Genomic DNA, 20,826 nt, shown 5'->3' with positions numbered 1-20,826 from the left:
TTATTTTTCTTTTTTATAATATATAATCTGACAGGTTTGAGGTGATAAATCGTTGTGGTTTTAATTTGTCTTTCCCTGATAACGGTGATGTTGATCATTTCTTCATGTGTCTGTTGACCATCTGTATGTCTTCTTTGGAAAAATGCTTATTGAAGTCCTCTGCTTATTTTTTAACTGGGTTGTTTATTTTTTTGATACTAAGTTGTGTAAGTTCTTCATATATTTTGGATATTAACCCCTTATCAGATGGATGGTTTGCAAATATTTTCTCCCTTTCAGTAGATTGCCTTTTCATTTTGTTTATCCTTTCCCTCTTTGTGTAGAAGCTTTTCAGTTTGATATAATTCTGTTTATTTTAGCTTTTGTTGCTCTTGCCAAAAAAATGTTGCTAATACCAATGTCAAATAGCTAACTTCCTGGGGTGCCTGGGTGGCTCAGTCAGTTGAGTGTCCAACTCTTGGTTTTGGCTCCGGTTGTGATCTCCGGGTTGTGAGACTGAGCCCTCTGTTGGGTTCTGTGCTGAGCGAGGAGTCTGCTTGAGAGACTCTCTCTCTCCCTCTCCCCACCTCTTCTCCTCCCCCTGCTCGTGCTCCTTCTCTCTCTCTCAAATAAATAAATAAAAATCTTCTAAAGGAAGTAGCTAACTTCCTATGTTTTCTTCTAGGAGTTTTACGGTTTCAGCTCTTATATTCAGGTCTTTAATCCATTTCATATTTATTTTTCTATGTGGTGTAAGACAGTTTCAAAGTAGGCTCTTCACGCAACATAGAGCCTGATGTGGGGCTTGAACTCACAACCCTGAGATCAAGACCTGAGCTGAGATCAAGAGTCAGACGCTTAACCAACTGAGCCACTCAGGCATCCCTTGTTTCATTCTTTTGCATGTAGTTGTTGAGTTTTCCTCAACACCATTTATTGAAGATACTGTCTTTTATCTGCTATATATTCATGTCTCCTTTGGTGTAGATTAATTGACCATATATGGGTGGGTTTATTTCTGGGTCCTCTGTTCTATTCCATTGATCTTTGTGTCTGTTTTCATGCCAGTACCATACTGTTTTGGTTACTATAGCTTTGTAGTATAGTTTGAAGTCAGGGAGTGTGATACCTTCAGCTTTGTTTTTCTTTCTCAAGATTGCTTTGGCTAGTCAAGGTCTTTGTGGTTTCATACAAATTTTAGAATTCTTTGTTTTAGTTCTGTGAGAAATGTTGTTGGTATTTTGGTGGGAATTGCATTGAATCTGTAGATTGCTTTGGGTAGTAAGGGCGTTTTAACAATATTAATTCTTCCAGTCCATGAGCATGGTATAGCTTCTGTTTATTTGTATCTTCTTCAGTTTCTTTCATCAGTGTCTTGTAGTTTTCAGGGTACAGATCTTTTATCTCTTTAATTAAATTTATTCCTAGGTATTTTATTCTTTTTGATGCAATTGTAAGTGGGATTTTTAAAAATTTTCTCTTTCTAATAGCTCATGATTAGTGTATATAAATGCAACTCATTTTTGTATGTTAATTTTGTATCCTGTGACTAATTTGTTTATTAGTTTATTGACTGCTGTATAATATTTTATGAAAGTAACCCATTTTATTTATCCATTGCCCTATTGATGAACACTTCCAATTTTTAACCTATAAAATCTCTGCTATAATGAACATCCTTGCATATGTCTCCATGTGAATGTGTGCAGGTGTTTGTCTAGTGTAGGTATGAAAGAGTGGAATTTTGGAGTCAAAGAGTATTTGCAATTTTAGTTTTTAAAATGGCTATTTCAGTTTTTGTTCCCACCAGCAGTTTATGATTGTACTCATTTCCCACAGCCTCACATCATTTAATGTTGTCAGATTTAAATTTGTTTTTTTGTCAATCTGTTTAGTAACATCTTATTGTCTTACTTTGCAGGTCACTAATTACTAGCATGTTTGCTTATATTTCTATGTTTTTGAACATTTGAATTTTCTTTGAATTTCCTGTTTTTAATTTTTCCCCATTTTTGTGTTGAAATTTTTCCTTATCAATTTATAGAGTTTCTTTATATATTCCGGATTTGCCCCCACTTCTTTCTACTCATTTTCATTAATACAAAAACATGCAGTAATACTTAATATCTATAAAAAAAATCCTTTAACAGCATAGCCCTCTAGCTATTGTCCTATTTCTCTGCTCTCCATTTTAGAAAAACTCCCCTAAGGGTGGCCTCTACTTCCTGCCTCAATTCCCTTATCTGTTATCTTTCCTTAGCTCACTTAAGTCAGGCTGTCCACTGACTTTAAGTCACTGAAGCTGCTCTTGTCAAGGTTGCCATCAGCCTTTATTTTGCAAATCCAATGGTCGGTTTTCAGTTCTCATTTTACCCATCCTTTACTATACCCTCATTTCCCCCTTCCTTCTTGAAATACCTTCTTCAGCTTCCAGGTCAGCTTACCTCTCCTTTATCTCAACCTACATTACTTCCCAGGGACTCAATACAGTCCTGTGGTTTTAAACACCACCTAGGTGGTGGTTTATTCCCAGATTCATTTTTCTTGTCATGACCTCTGAGCCCCAGATTCATGTATACAGCTGCCTGCTTGACATACACACTTAGGTGATTAATAGCCATCTCAAATAATATGTCTAAATCAGAACACTTCTGTTTTCCCTCAGACTTCTGCTCTAGTGTTCCTTACTTCTTACCACTCCTGTTGCTACCTCCTTTGTCTGAGGCACCATCATCTTTTCTCTAGTTCATTGCAGTGACTACCTACCTGTCTTTCTGCTTCTATTCTTGCTCTTTGCATTTTTTCCTCCTCATCGTTAGCAGAATGATCTTAAAACAAATCAGATTGTCACGTGACTGCTTAAAAACCTTCAGTGAAATTCTGAAAAAGATAAAGAAGGGGGAAGAGCCAGTTTCCGAAATTATAGTAAAATTCTAAATTTTATAAAGCGAGGTAGTTAAACCAACTGTTACGGAAGCCATGAATAGACAACTCGATAGAAAAGAAGTCCAGGGATGCCTGAGTGGCCCAGTTGGTTGAGCATCTACCTTCGGCTCAGATTGAGCCCCCCCACATCAGGTTCCCTGCTCCAGGGGAAGTCTGCTTCTCCCTCTCCCTCTGCCTGTCACTTCCCTTGCTTGTGCTCGCTCTCTCTCTCTCTGTCAAATAAATAAAATCTTAAAAAAAGAAGTCCAGAAATAGACCTAAATATATATGCAAATTTAGAAATAATAAAGATGGCATTCAGATCAGTAGGAGATTTAGATTATTCAGTAAATAGTGACAATTGAGTATACATATGGAAGAAAATACAGTTGGATTTGTATCTTACAAGTTACACCAAAAGGAAGTCCTGATGGAAAAGACATTTAAGTATAAAAAAAATAATAAAGTAGTAGGAAAAAATACAGGAAAGAATTCAAATGCAGAAGTGGGGAGTCTTTCTAAATATGTCACATAACCCAGAAGCCATAAAAGATTTGTTTGGGAAATTCAGCTACATTTCAAAGTCAAAAGATACGAAAAAAATTATAAGATTGCAGTTCATGTCATGAAAAGCTAGCTTTTTTCATATGTAAAGAGCTGCTATGAATCAATAAAAAGACCCAGCACCCATTAGGAAAATGGGCAAAACTATGATCCTTCAGTTTACAGACTATGAAATAAAAATTGTTCTTAAACATATGCAAAGATATTCAACTTCAAAATTAGAGAAATGGCAGTTAGAACCACAGTTTTATCAGATTGCCAAAGATAAAAATGATGGATAACACTGTTAAGGCATTTTTACATATTGTCAATAGCAGTTGGTAAAACTGCTACAGAGAGCAATTTAGTAAAACTTGTTAAAATTTAAAATGTAAATACCATATTACCAAGGAACTCCATTTTTAGGAATTTATCCTTGAGATACATTTCACACATTTATAAAATGAAGTATATACAGGGATGATTGCGGCATTGTATGTAGTAGCAAAGGCTTGAAAACAACCAAATTGTTTCATCAGTAGTCAGAGCCACTGTGAGTTCATCCTGAGTTACTGTGTGAACTAGAAAAAAAATAGGCCTAAATGGGTAGGGCCTGAAATATACCCCTCTCCTATCTTATACTTAGTCATGTGGCCTGGTAAGTGGAGTTCCCTTCACAAGCATACGCAGCAGCTCTTTGGGGACTGTAGTTAAAATAAATATGCTATATCCATACAGTAGAATACTATGTGCTTAAAAAGAATGTGGGAGCTATATCTGTACAGTCATGGAGCAGTCTCATATATAATAAACGAAAAAGACAAAATGGTATAGCATACTGCCACTTGTATTTTAAACACACACACAAACCACAGGCCTATACATATGTATAGAAAGCTCTGGAAGGCAGCCAGTAAATAGATAATAGTGGTTGCCTTTGAGGAGAACTGAATGACTGAGGCAGAATTTTAAGAGAGGGAATTATTATTTTTTCATTGTTAAGTGTCTATATTTGAATTTTCTGTCATGTGTTACAGTGCTCATTCAAAAAATATGCATAGAAATTTTTTAAAAGCTAAAGGAAAACAGGGCACAAGACAGGAGTAGATAGTTCACAGAAGAGGAAAAACTAATAATGCTTAAACGTGCAAAATACCTAACCACACTACTGTTTGGTAATTTTTCATTTATTGAGAAATAGCAAAAAGTTTCATAGTTACTGTGTTAACTAGAGTGTTGGGAAACAGGCTCACATACATTGCTGAAGGTCATATAATTTGATATAATATCCTTCTGTGGAAAGCTGTTTGGCCGTACCATCATAATTAAAACCTTCGGACCCACCAAACCGTACTTACAATACCTTAACTATAAATATACTGGCACATGTAGAATTAATTTATACGTAGGAGTATTTCTTATAGCATTGTTTGTAATAGTGGATATTTTTAACATTCACTATTTAGCAGCAGAGACTCTTCAGATTACCTACGGTACATTCAGTGTATAAAGCTGCTACTAGGGCAGCTTTATACGAAGTTATGTAAATATACCTCTGTGATAGCTTGCTATAAGTACAGTGCAAGGTACTAGAACCTCACTGTTTATATGCTACCAATTTGTAGTCAGAAGCAACTTAATTATAGGGACCATCTCTAGAAGGATGTATAGGGAACTGGGGACAGTGGTTGTGTTCAAGGTTGAGTCTGGATAGAGGGCAGACGGAAAACTTAATTTTCGTGTATATATATATATTTTTTAAAGATTTTATCTGAGAGCGCACATGGAGGGGGGTGGCAGAGAGAGAGGGAGTCTTTTTTTTTTTTTAAAGATTTTATTTATTTGTCAGAGAGCAAGGAGCCCGATGTGGGACTCGATCCCAGGACCCTGGGATCATGACCTGAGCCAAAGGCAGATGCCTAGCTGACTGAGCCACCCAGGCATCCCAGGCTGAGGGAGTCTTAAGCAGACTCCGCGCTGAGCGTGGAGCCTGAGGCAGGGCTCAATGTCGTGACCCCAACTATTCGAGCTGAAACCAAGAGTTGCACCACCCAGGTGCCCCTTCATGTATATACTTTTATACCTTTTCTATTATTATATAATTCAAAATTATTACATCTACTGCCTGTTTAAAAAGTAAATATAGGGGCACCTCCTCCGTGGGGAGTCTGCTTCTCCCTCTGCCTCTGCTCTTGCTCTCTCTCAAATAAATAAAATCTTAAAATAAAATTAAAAGTAAATGTAAATAAAATCTGCAGTGGCTTTCCATCACATTTAAAATACAATCCTAATTTCTTGTTTTTAAAACTAAGACCTCCAGATCCTATACAATTTGGCTTCTGCCTACTTCTTCAGACATTTCATTCTAGCCTCTGCTTACTTTATTTCAGTCTTGTTCTCGTCTCTGTTCCTAAAGCACACTGAACTCTTTCCCACTTGAGGGCTTTTGTGTCTGGAGTCCTCTGACTTCAGGCCTTTGCATGGTTTGCTCTTTTGAGTATTCAGAAGATCTCCGCTCAATGTTTATTCCAAAAATACCCCTCCTCTACACTAGCACTCTCCCTTCCCTCATCTTGCTTTCTTTCTTTCATAGCGCTTAGCACCACCTGGAATTATACATTATATATTTGCTTTACTTTTTATCTTCTGTGTCTCCCTGTAGAATGTAAAGCCCATAAAAGCAGGACTTTCCTTGTCTTGTTTTTTGCTGTATCACCAGGGCTTAGGACAGTGCCTGGTTTACAGTAAATATTTGGTAAATATTTATTGAATGGAAAACATGTTTTCAGTACATTCTCCAACTGTGTTGCTTCTCTTTCAGCTTTGTTTTATAAAGACCTTTATTTGCAAAAAAAAGTTCAAGGTAGTCAAATGTATTAGTCTTTTCTATTTTGTTTTTAACTCTTTTGTGTTTTGTTTAAGAATACCTTCTCCTGGGGCACCTGGGTGGCACAGCGGTTAAGCGTCTGCCTTCGACTCAGGGCGTGATCCCGGCGTTATGGGATCGAGCCCCACATCAGGCTTCTCCACTGGGAGCCTGCTTCTTCCTCTCCCTCCCCCTGCTTGTGTTCCCTCTCTCGCTGGCTGTCTCTGTCAAATAAATAAATAAAATCTAAAAAAAAAAAAAAAAAAGAATACCTTCTCCTTAGGGCACCTGGCTGGTTGGTCAGTAGAGCATACAACTCTTGATCTTGGGTTGTATGTTCGAGCCCCATGTTGGGTGTAGAGATTACTTAAAACAAAAAATCTTTAAAAAGAGAATTCCTTCTCTTTGTTCTGGTCATTTGAAAGTTCTCCAGTGATTTGATGTGATATGATTTGATTTGATTTTTAAGATTTTTAAAAATTTTTAAGTAATCTCTCCTCCCAGTGTGGGGCTTGAACTCACAACCCCAAGATCAAGAGTTGCATGCTCTGCTACTGAGCCAGCCATGTGCCCCTTTCCATTGATTTTAAAATTTTATTTTTTTTAATGTTGAGGTCTTTAATCAATATGGAATATATTTTTGTGTATGGTTTGAGATTGGATCTAATTTTTCTGCATAGCCAATTGTCCTAATCAGCAAAGATTGTTTTCACTGTTTTGATTGTCCTTACTATAGGCAGAGTGTTTCTTTTTAATTAATAAGTGGAATGGATACTGATTAGAAGAATTAGAAATTAATGTATATTTTTTAAAGTAACTTCTTTATTGCAACTGCTCTTTCAGAATTACATTTCTTTTGCTGTGTGCCATGTTTCAATTGATACAATTATGGTCAGTGATAAGGTACTAAAAAAACATCTCTTTTTGGTTTCTGAATTTGTTTTTAACTAGGGAAGCACACAGACAGATGCCATGAAACTTCTATCTTCCCAGTCTCCCAGGCTTTTAAAAAACAAAGCAATATTGTGCAAGCCTGTCACACAGACCAAGGCCACCTCTTGCAAACCGCATACGCAACACAAGGAATGTCAGACAGGTATGTGTCCTTGCGCTCTCCATACGTACAAAGTTACTCTGTTTTGTTTGTTTTTGTTTTTTTAGGAAAAGCAAAGAAAATCATTTACAGTTTCTTAAATGTGAAAACATTCATTCTTGTTTGAACGTCTATTTCTTTTATAATTTTTCTCATAAACACTAGTAACTACTAAATTGAATCCATCTGCCCACATAGCGTTATGTGTAGAGTGGACAAACATCTCTGTGTGTGCACTGCTGTTTTTTAAATGTACAAACTATTATAACTACTAAGGTACAAATTTATTTAAAAGCATTAATGATTTAAAAAAAAAAGCACTAGTGATTTAACCTTAGTTCTTTTTTAAAAACGCTGTGAATTGATTTGTCATTTACTAAAAGTATAACTGTGTCTGAAGTGTTGGTGGTCAGGAAAATTATTTTAATTCATACTTGGAAAGGTTGTAAACTATTGCCCTGATCCATGTTAACTGCCACTACCTTTCTATTTTTAGTTACTTGTGTAGCCTACTCTGCCCGAAACATTTTTTGATTTTTGTTTTTAATGATAATATTACTACCCAGAATATAGTGTATTTAAAAGCATAGTCTGTCAACAAGTAATCATAAGTTTTTATATAGGGTGCCTTTCTTTTGGTAGGAGTCAAAGAGAATCCTGTTTTCCTTCCAAAGTAAATTTGTTTGTTTCATATTCCTGTTAAAATGATATACTCTTTGTGTACATGAATTTATATTATACACACAGTCATATGTGTGGGTATGTGTGTGCTTATACATGTTTTTAGAATTTCTAGATTAATATTGGATTGTTTAAAATACACTGTTGTGAACTACTTTTTCATTTGACATTGCTCATCAGAAACATTCCATATCAATATAAATTTAAATATACATTGAGATTCTTAACGGATGCATAGATTACAAAGTATCCATCCCCCTAAGATCGGACATTGAGATTGCTTTTAGTTATTTTATATTATAAACAGTGTTAAGTTGTGTAAATGGATTTTTGTTTACTTGTCTAATTATGTCCTTAGGATAAATCCTAAGTAGTAGAATTTCAGATTCAAAAGCTATCATAGTTTTTTCAGGCTTTTGATATGTGTTACAAAATTGAAAAATTACATCAGTGTTTGAGAACATCCATTTCTCTTTACCCTCGTTGACACTGGGTATTCTAATAATTAACCTTTATTTTTTTCCTCAACTTTAATTTGGAAAAATTTCAGAATTCAGAAAGATTGAAAACATGACACAATGAACATTAATACATCTTTCATCTTGATTCACCAGATGTTAACTTTTTGAAACATTTACTTTCCCTTTTATCTGAAAATTTTAAAAGGAAAGTAATTTGTCCTTAATTTGATGTGTCCTGTGGACTTCAGCCCTTAACGCCAGTAATCTATTGAATACCTAGCATTGCTAGTTCACGAACTACAGCCTACAGTTTTGCTTTAGTTAGTGGCCAGGTTTTGGGCAAGGAGAAATTCAGTTTTTAACGGCACCATGGAAGTATCATGGTTTGGGTTTCAACTTTAATTAGTGTATGCTTTTGACAAATATAAGTAGTAATAAAATACAAATTTTAAATGTGTGGGGGAAAACAAAGAATATGGCTTATTTCTTCTTGAAAATAACAGTGATTCAAATATTTCATTCAGATTTCCCTATGCCTGATGAGAAACATGACGTGGAACTTGAGTCTCCACCTGCAAAGAAAAAAAGAATAGGTTTTTTCCAGACTTGTGATGCGGAATATTTAAAAGTTGGTTTTATTATCTGTCCAGGATCAAAAGAAAGTTCACCAAGGCCACAGTGTGTCATTTGTGGAGAAATTTTATCCACTGAAAATATGAAGCCAGCAAATCTTTCTCATCATTTGAAGACAAAACATTCAGAATTAGAAAACAAACCGGTAGATTTTTTTGAACAAAAATCTCTTGAAATGGAATGTCAAAATAGTTCTTTAAAAAAGTGTTTACTAGTTGAAAAGTCACTTGTGAAAGCTTCTTATTTAATTGCTTTTCAAATTGCTGCCAGCAAGAAGCCGTTCTCCATTGCTGAAGAATTAATTAAACCGTATTTAGTAGAGATGTGTTCAGAAGTTTTGGGTTCAAGTGCTGGAGACAAAATGAAAACCATTCCTCTTTCTAATAATACAATTGGACACAGGATTGATGAACTGTCCGCAGACATTGAAGATCAGATGATTCAGAAAGTCAGAAAGTCCAAGTGGTTTGCCCTCCAGGTAGATGAATCATCAGAAATCTCAAATATCACCCTTCTTTTGTGCTATATACGGTTCATTGATTATGATTGCAGTGATATAAAAGAAGAATTACTATGTTGCATTGAAATGGCTTCTCAAATAACTGGTTTTGACATATTCGAACTAATAAATAAATACATTGACAGTAAATCTCTGAATTGGAAACATTGTGTTGGTCTCTGCACAGATGGGGCTACAAGCATGACTGGCAGGTGTTCTGGTTTAAGGGCAAAAATTCAAGAAATTGCCATGACCACAGTGGCATTTACACACTGCTTTATTCACCGTGAACATTTAGCAGCGGCAAAGTTGTCTCCACGCTTACATGAAATTCTTTTGCAGTCAGCACAAATTTTAAGTTTTATAAAGAGCAATGCGTTGAATTCACGAATGTTGACCATTTTGTGTGAAGAAATGGGGTCTGAGCATGTGAATTTACCACTTCATGCTGAAGTACGTTGGATATCGAGAGGGAGAATTTTAACAAGATTATTTGAATTACGACATGAAATTGAAATTTTTTTAAACCAAAAGCATTCAGATTTGGCCAGGTATTTTCTTGATGAGGAATGGGTTGCCAAGCTGGCCTATTTATCAGATATTTTTTCACTTATAAATGAACTCAATTCAAGTCTCCAAGGAACTATGACTACTCTCTTCAATTTGTACAATAAAATGGATATATTTAAGGAAAAGTTAAAAATGTGGTTGAAGCGCACACAAGAGAATGATTATGACATGTTCCCTTCATTTTCCGAATTCTTAAACTCATCAGACTTAAATATGAGAGGCATTGTAAACATTATATCTGAGCACCTGGAAGGACTTTCTCAAATGTTTCATGACTGTTATCCACCAGAAGATGACTTGCGTTCAGGAAATTTGTGGATAATTAATCCTTTTATGAATCATCAAAATACTAATCTCACGGACTTCGAAGAAGAAAAACTAGTAGAGCTATCTTCGGATTTGGAATTACAATCAGTATTTAAATCAATGTCTGTAACTCAGTTTTGGATAAATGCAAAGACAAGTTACCCAGAACTCCATGAAAAGGCAATGAAGTTTTTGTTGCCCTTTTCAACTATTTATTTATGTGATGCTACATTTTCTGCTTTGACGGAGTCAAAACAAAGAAATCTCTTGGTTTCTGGTTCTGCTCTAAGACTTGCAGTCACATCTTTAATTCCAAGGATAGAAAAATTAGTAAAGGAGAAAGAATAGTAACATGGCTATTGCTTATTATCAAAGTCTATAATTTTGTGTTAAATTTTGTATAAGTACCCTAAAATATAATTTCCTAATGTGGATAATGTGTTTTCAGTGATTAAATAAGTGTTTTAATTATTTTTCTTTTTGTTGAGGAATTTAATAATAATGCATTTATATCTAGTTATATAAAAATTTTACTAGTCTAAGGTAGAGAATTTAGCTATTTGATCAATTGATTGGATAATCTGGATTAGGGACAAAAATGAGGGTAACAAAAGGCCCCTTTATAACATACCAGCACACCTGGACGTTGAAACCACTTGGCCTTTAGCAACACATGGAACGTTGGAGTCTTCAACCAGGCAGCCCCCTACTCCGGCAGGTTGTGTGTAGGTATAAAACCAAGATCTGAGGAACTCCCCGGTGGCTCAGTTGGTTAGGAGTCTGCCTTTGGCTCAGGTCTTAGATCTCAGAGTCCTGGGATCGAGTCCCACAGGAGGCTCCCTGCTCAGCGGGGAGCCTGCGTCTCCCTCTTCCTGTCACTCCCCCACTTGTGCTCTGTCTCTCTCTAATTCATAAAGTGAAAATTGTTTAGAAAAAAACAAAAAACCCCCCAAGATCTGAGCTGCTTGGCTAACCAGAAATGGAAGCAGCAGGAGAGTTTGAGACCCCTTGTAGGGGTCTCTGTGGCCCTTCCCACCCGGGCTTGCCAAACTTTTTCCATAGAAGGCCAGATAGTCAATATTTTAGGTTTTGCAGGCCATATGGTGGCAACGACTCAGTTCCGCGGTTGCAGCAAAAAACAGCTGTAGGCAGTACACAAATGAGTGTGGCTGTGTTTCAATACTTTTTATTTATGAACATTGAAATAATATAGTTTTCATGTGTCAGAGCTGCCTTTAAATTTTTTTTGTATCGTTAAAAAATGTAAACAAACGTTGGCTGGAGAGGGGGAGGGAGTGAAAAAAACAGACAGCTGACTTAATTTGGCCCACCGATTGTCCATCTGGGTCTAGACAGATCTCCAGGTGATAGCAGATGGGCCAGGAGTGGCCTACAGGGTTTTGTTCAGTGAAGTCTCTCTTCCCACAGCTCCAAGTGTCTGAATTTTCAAACACTTTTCACATTTTAATTTCAGCTGAGAGAAATTCGAGGCAAAATGTATTTTACATAAAAGAAAAAAATTTAACCACTTGTTACTGATTTATTACTAATTTCGTAACTTACGAATTTACAAGTAACTTTTGAGCTCTTACATGTGCCAGGCATTGTGCTAGGCCTGTTTTCAGAACGAAGAGGCTTATCCGCCTTTACAGATGCAGACACAGGCCCATCGAGGTTAGGCAGCAGCTCCTGGCAAAGCCAGGGAGGCTCAGGCAGGAAGGAAACCCCGGTCTTCTGCGAGGCACGTGCAGATACTCCTGTTGGACTCGACTCTGTACTGCTTGGGAGACAAGAGACTTCCCCTGAACTCAAAGGCGCCCATTTAGTCAGCTGAGCCAGTGGGCCTCAGTGTCCCCATCTGTGAGATGGGGATGCCCCGCCAGAAAAGAGGTTGGCAACGGCCTCGGGAAGCGAGGAGCGGGAGGCTCTGGCGCGGGTCTTCTGGCCGCCCTGGGGGGAGAGGAACCCAGCGGGCGGCAGGAGGCGGGGTTCGGTCGGGCCTCCCCTCCCCTGCCCTGCCTTACCCTGCCCTGCCCTCACCTTCCCCTTCCCTCTCCCCGCTCCCGGCCGGCCTGCGCGGCCATGGCGCTGGGGCTCGCCGCTCTGCGCGTCCTGCTGGGCGGCTTCTTCGCACTCACGGGGGCAGCCAAGCTTTCGGAGATCTCGGCTCCCGCGTCCGAGCAGATGGTGAGCGGCGGGGCGTGGGCGGCGGCGCGGCGGCGGGTGCTGCGGCCCCGGCCGTTACCCCGCCCTTGCCCCGGCGCCCGGCCAGTCCTCGGCCCGCCCGCCTTCCGGCGAGACGGCGCGAGAGCGGGGGCAGAGCACGCCGGCCGAGGCGTGGGCACCTTCCTAGGGCGCACCTCGGAGTCCTCTGGCTCTTGCCTAGACGGGAAGGGACGGGGCAGATCTCCTTCCAGCGGAGCCCTGGGGGCCCTGCGCAAACCTAGGGCGATAGGAGGAATGCGTCGGGACCGGGCGGGAAGAAGACAGAATGGAATGGGGGACCCAGCACCCTCCCCGTCCCCGTGTCCTCCTTCGCTTGCTTGCGTTCTTGGGAGATTGGCGAGGAACGGGTTTATTAATCCCCGCTTGGTGGAGTAGGAACTCGCCCTGAAGGTCAAGTGTATCTGCCAGAGGTTACACGACTAGTCAAGACGCTCTCCTAGCTCAGAATCTAGAGAGCCCTTACCGTGGAGGCTGAGAGGAAAGTCTGCAAGTCCTCCTTCCGCCTCCTGGCTAGTTCCAGACTCTTGGAAAACCTTTCTTGTGGTTATGCCCCCCAGTCCCTCCAGCCCCTCAAATAAGCCAGACTTGAAGACCCCTGCAGCCTCCGTCTCCCAGGCCTGGGTTCTGCCCTTCCTTCCTGGTTTAGGGTGGTGGATTGTTTGGGGAAGGACATCCCCAGAGCCAGACAGGTTAGAGTTCCTTCCTTATAGCAGAGTAGGGAAGGTAGAGCTGAGGTGGGGAGTAAGGGGGCAGGAAAAGGTGGCCGGGCTGTGGTTGTCATGTGGCTCAGATGAGAGCCTGACTCTGCAAAATGAGCCTCTTTGAGCTCCTTAACCACTCTCCTGTCTACTGCAATGGCATCCAGGCCCAGCATACCATGTTCAGAGTGGAATCTGTTGAATAAGCAACACTCTACCCTTTCATCCTCTCCCCAACCTCCCAATATTCCCAGCATAGTATCCTCAAGAAAACCAGGCCAGGCAGTAAGAAAGAGAAGCTGTGGCATGCCTAGCTTCCTGGTCTTGGAATTTGGGCCTGGGGTGTCATCCAGTGACAGTCTGGTGAGAAAATCAGTCCTTCTCTGCACCACCATCTGGCCCTTCTCAGAGCATAGAGCCTGTTTCCTGATTCCAAAGGCTCAGTCCCTCAGGGAGGCCCTCTCCTCTCCAGACTGACCTCAGCCCTGGACCTGACCCCCCTAGAATGGCAGCTCCTTGGTTGGGGGAGTTGAGGGTGCAGACATAGAATGCCCCTGTGGAGTGCCCAGGCAGTGGATCCTTGAGTGGGGCTGACAGGCGTTCCCTGCTCCTAGAAAGCCCTGTTTGTGCAGTTTGCTGAGGTGTTCCCGTTGAAGATGTTCGGCTACCAGCCAGATCCCATGAGATACCAAGGGGCTGTGGGCTTCCTGCAACTGCTGGCTGGGCTGCTGCTGGTCCTGGGCCCATCGATGCTGCAAGAGGTCAGTAACTTGCTTTTGACCCTGCTCATGATGGGTAAGGGGGTGCAACCACGCTGGGGAAATGGGGGCTTCTGGCAGAGGGTAATAGAAGATTTGGCTGTTCCCGTTCCTGATGCCTCCTTTCCTTTTTTTCTGGAACCAGGAGCACTCCCTGCTTTTCTGTAGTTTCCATGGTCTTCAGACTAGGACAGGTGCTTTTTAAACTTCATATACTATAACATGGTTCTATGTCAGACATACTTCCTATGTCTGATTCGACTGGCTGCAGGGTGTCCCCACGGTAAGGACGTATTGTAACTTAAAAGCCCCTACCCCTCTCTCCCCAGCCCTACCCTTGAGACGGGTTGGAGTAGCAGCTGCCCGTGGAGTTATGTGTCTGGCAGGTGGGAACAGAGAGCAAGGAAGCTGGGCGCCCTGAACAGAAAGGCAGAGAATTTCCCTGTGACAGGCAGTCCTAGAGGAGCCCCTCCTAGCAGCTCTGCCCACAGGAACTGCTGATGTACAAAGACAGCTGCTGCTTCGAAGGTCAGACGGCTTCGGCTTCTTCTGTATCCCCTGGCCTGTGTCACCATTGCTGCCACCCCTCCCCCAGGCTTTCCATCTCTGGAGCTTCCCTCATCGTCAGATCTTTCCCATAACTCCACCACCAACCCCTGGGCCGCCGCCTCTCCAGTAGGGTTAAGGAAGAAGGATGACAAGTTCCAAAATGTCCATCTACCCACCTCCCTGTCCTATTTGCAGGATTGTTCCTATTTCTTTCTCACCCTCTGAGAGTGGCTACATTAGTTCAAGGGGCCTCTGAGTCTTGGTTCTGTTCTCTTTAGGCTGCTCTGTGTGTGTGTGTCTGTGTGTGTGTGTGTGTGTGTGTGTGTGTGTGTGGTGGGGAGGTGTTGAAGGGGAGGGCTTGAGCTGGAGTGGGTCAGGGAGCCTCAGGGACCTCTTTCCATTCCAGGGGCTATCTTCACCTTGGCGTCTCTGAAAGAGTCACCCAACACCTACATCCCAGCTGTCCTCTGCCTGGGGCTCCTGCTGCTGCTGGATATCTGCCAGCTCTGAGGCCAAACTGAGGAGGTGGTCAGACCCACCAGGGAGAAGACTCTTCCAAGTGCACTCAGGGAATCCCGGGAGTCGAGGGCCTCTTGCCTCTTCATGCCATGCCACGGTCACGGCAGGAACATGGTGGAACACACAGTCTACCACCTTGTTACCAGTACCTCCAGCGTTGGCCAGTGTTGAAGGAGACATCTTATCTTCCTGACCCTGCTTTCTGTCTTGGACAGGTACTGCTCTGTTTCGAGGGCTGCATGTTAAACATACTAACATTCCTCATGTCATGTGAAAATAGAAAATAAACAGAAAAGCGATTTAAATCACCCCATATTTTAATGCACCAAAATAACTATTAATTCCTTTTAATAACTGTACTGCTCAACTTTTTGTATGCCTTTATACTGATATTTTTTAATGAAAATGAGACAATATAAATTATTACCTGCTTTTTATTTATTTTTTTAAAAGATTTTATTTATTTATTTGACAGAGAGAGAGACAGCCAGTGAGAGAGGGAACACAAGCAGGGGGAGTGGGAGAGGAAGAAGCAGGCTCCCAGCAGACAAGCCTGATGTGGGGCTTGATCCCAGGACTCTGGGATCACACCCTGAGCCGAAGGTAGATGCTTAACAACTGAGCCACCCAGGCGCCCCTATTACCTGCTTTTTTTTTTTTTTTTAAAGATTTTATTTATTTATTCGACAGAGATAGAGACAGCCAGCGAGAGAGGGAACATAAGCAGGGGGAGTGGGAGAGGAAGAAGCAGGCTCATAGAGGAAGAGCCTGATGTGGGGCTCGATCCCATAACGCCGGGATCACACCCTGAGCCGAAGGCAGACGCTTAACCGCTGTGCCACCCAGGCGCCCCTATGACCTGCTTTTTAAAACCTACATACTGTAGTACCATTCTGTGTCTGTTTTCCCTCCTCGATGTTACTGGCTGTATGGTATTCCGCTGTAAGGATGTACTGTAGTGTGTTTATTCAGGCCCCCCCAGGAACATTCAGATTGCACCCAGTGTCTTGCTGTTGTACACTTCACAGCAAATCCCCTTTGCATACTTACTGTCTTTCTCTAGAAGTGAGGAGAGAGGGTGGGAGGGGCAGAGGGAGAGGGAGAAAGAGAATCTTAAGCAGGCTCCATCCCCAGTGCGGCCCAACATGGGGCTCGATCTCACCACCCTGAGATCACGGCCCTGAGATCACCTGAACTGAAATCAAGAGTCAGATGTGGGACGTCTGGGTGGCTCAGTCCATGAAGTGTCTGCCTTCAGCTCAGGTCATGATTCCAGGGTCCTGGGATCGAGTCCTGCATCGGGCTCCCTTCTCCCTCTGCCTCCTGTTCCCCCTGCTTGTGCTCTCTCTCTCTGACAAATAAATAAAATCTTTAAAAAAAAAAAAGTTGGACGCTCAACGGATTGAGGCACCCAGGCACCCCTAGATTGCCCCCCGTTTTTTTGCTATGGCAAACATAGTAAATCACCTTTGTGTACTTACTGTCTCCCTAGAAGTGAGGGTGCTGCTTCAAAAGGCACTTGCATTTTTAAAATTTTTATAATACTTAAAATTTACACATTGAATAGGGCAGAGTCTGAGTACGTGCTTCTGCCTGAGTTCTTCCAAGCCACATGGGCTATTCCTTCCTTTTCTTTTACCTTGTGCACTTTAGGCGTGCAGAGCTAACAGAAATGGGCACGGGGTCATCCTTTTACAGGCTCTGAAACTGCCAGCCTTGGGTGGGGAGGTAGGGCACTCAGTTTCATGCTTCCTGGGTGCAGAGGACAGCCACCTCCAAGGGCTGCTGCGTGGTAGAGCAGTGCTGGAAGCCTGGGATGAAACCCAGAGGTCCTAGGCAGTCAGAACCTGGGCGTGTGTGTGTGTGTGTGTGTGTGCGAATTATTGAGGGACAGTGACCGTGTTAGAGTCCCTCTTATCAGACCACCAACTATCTTCACCTCAGTGGGGGCCTTTTGGAAAGCGATATGCCTCCCATAATGGAAGATAGGAAAAGAGTTTGTTGATTTATGCAAGTACTCTAGCCACCTGCCTCCGGATTGCTGGGGGGGTGGTGGGTAGGGACAATGGCTTTTGGGAGCCTGCAGGAGTGAAAGCAGTCTGAGCACGTCAGTCCATTTCATCTGCACTACAGAATGGTAATTTCTGCTCTGATGCGGACGAACTGGGAACCTCAGGCAAGCTGGCACCCTTAGGTCTTTTCTTGTGTCTGGAAGCACAGTGACACAATCTAGAGTAAGTGTGTGGATGCGTATATATACACACACTGGCACATCTGCGGTGGTGCATAAACACAGTCGTATATGTGAAGTACATAGAAAAACTGTAGCAGTGTACATTCACTACACAGTGCCAAAATAATCAGGAAGCCTCTTCTTTCACAGAGGTCCGGAGATAACATACCTTCAGTTTCCAGGTTGGGTCATTTGGCTGCTTTGCAATGACATCAAAGACTGACGATCTCTCCACTTTCTGCTCTGCTTCTTTCAATGTATTGGCTCCTGCCCTTGGCGTTGCAAAATAGTTGCAGCAGCTCTGGACAGCACATTTGCCCGTAACATCCAGAAGTGATAAGAGAGAGGAAAGCTCTCTTTGAAGACCCCCAGGTTTCCCCTCACATCCCACTGGCCGGAATTATGTCCCATTTCTATTCCTGGACCCACCATTGGCAAGGAGAGTGGAATTCCCACAATAGACTTAAACTAGTTAAGGTTTGTGCACCCGGTCAGCAAAGAAGGTAGATGATGATTCCTGCTACTTACTAGCTTATTTGCAAAATATGGATAATAAAAGTAAATACTTCACAGAGTTGCTGGGAGGACTTAGTGAGCTAAAATGCTTACAGTCCTGCCTGCCACATAATAAGTGCTCAGCAAATGCTATTATTAAATAGCATTTGTTATTAAATAGCAGTCTGTGCTACAGATGAGAAAATGCATTCAGAAGGCTTAAGTGCCTACCTGTCAGATCTGAGACTAGAATTAAGGCCTGATTGACTCCAGAACCCACACTTTCCACCGCACCAGCTGCCGAAGTCACAAGTGGGCAGGAATGACACCCCGGCTCTCTTCAACAGGGTAAATGGGATGATCTGGACAATGTGATTAAATCTGCCTTGATTTCCAAAATTGTCCCTCTGCGTGAAAATTTTGAAGCTCGAGAAAGTAGAACGTGGAGCCCCGGGATCTGGGCCTCTTACCCTCTCCGCTCCTTCCAGGATGCGACACCAGCCTGTCTCCGGCCAGGACTTGGAGTAAAACCTCGCACAGCTGGCATGAGATCGAGGGCCCCCGTTTACCCCAGTTTGGCCCGTAAGCTGATTAGCTTGGCTGGAGGGCCCGCCCCGCAGCTGTGGCGAAGGCAGAGAGCTGGAGGAGTGGGCTGGCCCGCTGGCGCCGAGCAGTTGTGATTGACAGCAGCAGCAGGACCCTGAGCTCCGGCAGTGCTTCCTCAGCCCAGGGAGAAGCCGAGCCTCAGGAAATGTGCCCCCCAAACCCTGGGCCTTGCTCAGGTCAGCGCAGTGACATTCAGCCGCAAGGCCTTCCCTATGCCTTTCTCTCCTCCTCCCTGTGTCCCCTTGCCCTCAAAGACACTCCCTTCCCTTGGGGCCCTGGCTGTACCCCACAAACCCAGCTCGGCGCTGCTACAGGTGGGCCCCAGCCCCTCCAGCTGTTGGGCCCATTCTTCACATGGTGTCCTGGGATTAGTCGGCTGATGGGAGGGTCTGAGATGTGAGGGTGGGAGTGGATTCTGCTCGGTCTCAGCTCCTTAAAGCCAGGCCCCCAGAGCCCCAGAGATTGCTGCAGCAGCCAGAACGGCACGAGGTAAGAGAGGAATGATCCGGTGGGATGGCAGGGAGAGGTTCAGGGTGACCAGCTGGGGGCCAGAGCCACGGCGGACGGGGCCGACAGGGAGGGGGAGAAGAGAATACACTCGGGGTCCCAGAAAGGACTGCAGCCTCAGAGGTTCAAGGGCAGAGGTAAGAATTTTGGCATTGGAGGAACTGAGTTTTGGGACACCCTAGGAGGGTGACGATGCCAAAAATAGGAACGGGACACTGGCTTGTGCACTTACCCCCCTCAGGGAAAGAAGAGGAACACGCCCAGATGTCTCTGTGTTGTTTTGTTTGCTCCGGGTGCCTGTGTGGGTGGTATACACATTCATCTGCTTGCTGCCTGGAAGGGAAGGGAGCTAATGGTTATGAAGTGTCTCCCCAGTGTCAGCCACCACACTCAGAGTTTTACTTATGTTTCCTCATAACCCTCCCAACAACACTGTGAGGTAGGTATTTTAATCTCCGTTTTACAGCAGAGAAGCCTGGCTCAGTGAGGCGGAGTAATTCGCCCAAGGTCACATGGCAAATAAATGTGTGTATCTAGAATCTGCCTGATTCCTGGGCCTGTGCTCTTTTCTGCTTTGCTGTCCAAAGTTTTGATTCAGACCCAGGACTTCTTTGTGGTCAGATCCGGGTGCAGGGGAAGGAAACAGGCTGGAAAGCCCGAGAGTTGTGAGACGTTTTCAGCCCTGCCCTGGGGGCTCCAGGCAAGCCCCAGGAGAGGACCTGCACTACCCAAGTCCAAGGTCACTATGCAGGGGCCTGTCCTCAGGGTCACTGCATCATAAGCCTGTTCCTTCATCCACGGTTCATGGAAGAGGGAGGATTGGGTTTTTTTCTGGGAAGGACTCCCTATTCCAGTCTGGTTTCTCCAGAACTCTCTGTTGGCTCAGCCTTGCTGGAGCTTACTGCACATGCCTGTAACTCCACATTATCTGAACCGTACTCCATCTGTGAGGGGCGCTTCCACCCTCTCAGTCACCAAGGTTGGGAATTTCCAAGCTATCTGGCACTCTTGCCCCTTCCTCATTTCCCCGCAGCTTGTCAGCAAGCCCATTCTACTTCAGATGACTCTGGGGTTCACCCCCAGGGGTGCCGCCCCGCGCCGTCCTCATCCTCTCCCACGTGGACTTCTTGCTGCTAGGATCTCCTCCCAGCAAGGGCTGAGGAACAGGAGGCTGGGGCTGGGCGAAGCTGGCGTGGAGGGCTGTTTCTGTGGCTAACCTCCGCAGTGACCTCTCTTCCTCTCCCTAGTCCAAGGTCGGAGATGAACGGCAGTGTTGGGGACCCGGGCGTCCGCGGCTGCAGCCCCTGGGACGACCCTGCTCGCTTCATCGTGGTGCCCGCGGCCTACGCCTTGGCCCTGGGCCTGGGGCTGCCGGCCAACGTGGCGGCCCTGGCGGTGTTCGTCCGCAGCGGCCGGCGCCTGGGTCAGGCCCTGCGGCTCTACCTGCTCAACCTGGCCCTGGCTGACGTGCTCTTCACGCTCACGCTGCCGCTCTGGCTCACCTACTACCTGGGCCCGGCCCACTGGCCCTTCCCAGAGGCTGCCTGCCGCGCGGCCGGGGCCGCCTACTACGTGGCCACCTACGCGGCCGTGGCCTTCGCCGCGCTCATCAGCCTGTGCCGCTGCGGCTCGGTGCGCGGGCCCCCGCCCGGGCCGCCAGGCCGCCTGGCGCTGCGCCG

At 43.9% G+C, this 20,826-nt stretch overlaps 2 protein-coding genes across 9 annotated transcripts in view; both read left to right on the top strand.

Annotated features, from left to right (window-relative positions):
• ZMYM6 (zinc finger MYM-type containing 6) overlaps positions 1–11,029 on the top strand; it is a 40,455-nt gene extending 29,426 nt beyond the window's left edge. For all 8 annotated transcript variants that reach the window (XM_034648943.1, XM_034648939.1, XM_011222231.3 and 5 more), the window contains 2 exons: positions 7,265–7,409; positions 9,073–11,029. In XM_034648943.1, coding sequence (XP_034504834.1) covers positions 7,265–7,409; positions 9,073–10,904 — 1,977 coding nt within the window. In that variant the 3' untranslated portion in view covers positions 10,905–11,029. The remainder of the gene's footprint in view (positions 1–7,264; positions 7,410–9,072) is intronic.
• Positions 11,030–12,602: 1,573 nt separating this feature from the next.
• TMEM35B (transmembrane protein 35B) lies at positions 12,603–15,674 on the top strand. The gene is made up of 3 exons (XM_019797381.2): positions 12,603–12,743; positions 14,095–14,241; positions 15,194–15,674. Exons 1-3 carry the CDS (start codon positions 12,639–12,641, stop codon positions 15,218–15,220), a joined length of 279 nt encoding a protein of 92 aa, XP_019652940.1. The 5' UTR covers positions 12,603–12,638; the 3' UTR covers positions 15,221–15,674.
• Positions 15,675–20,826: the final 5,152 nt, after the last annotated feature.

This window comes from Ailuropoda melanoleuca, chromosome 2 (genome assembly GCF_002007445.2).
Source record: "Ailuropoda melanoleuca isolate Jingjing chromosome 2, ASM200744v2, whole genome shotgun sequence".
In the NCBI taxonomy this organism is placed as follows: domain Eukaryota; kingdom Metazoa; phylum Chordata; class Mammalia; order Carnivora; family Ursidae; genus Ailuropoda; species Ailuropoda melanoleuca.
This window is presented reverse-complemented; position numbering and strand designations above follow the sequence as displayed.

Excerpts from the sequence above, each read along its gene's own strand:
- TMEM35B (XM_019797381.2), top strand. The coding sequence starts at position 12,639 with ATGGCGCTGGGGCTCGCCGCTCTGCGCGTCCTGCTGGGCGGCTTCTTC. Across the intron at positions 12,744-14,094 it reads CTCCCGCGTCCGAGCAGATG|AAAGCCCTGTTTGTGCAGTT; the intron begins GTGAGCGGCGGG and ends CCCTGCTCCTAG. Across the intron at positions 14,242-15,193 it reads GCCCATCGATGCTGCAAGAG|GGGCTATCTTCACCTTGGCG; the intron begins GTCAGTAACTTG and ends TTTCCATTCCAG.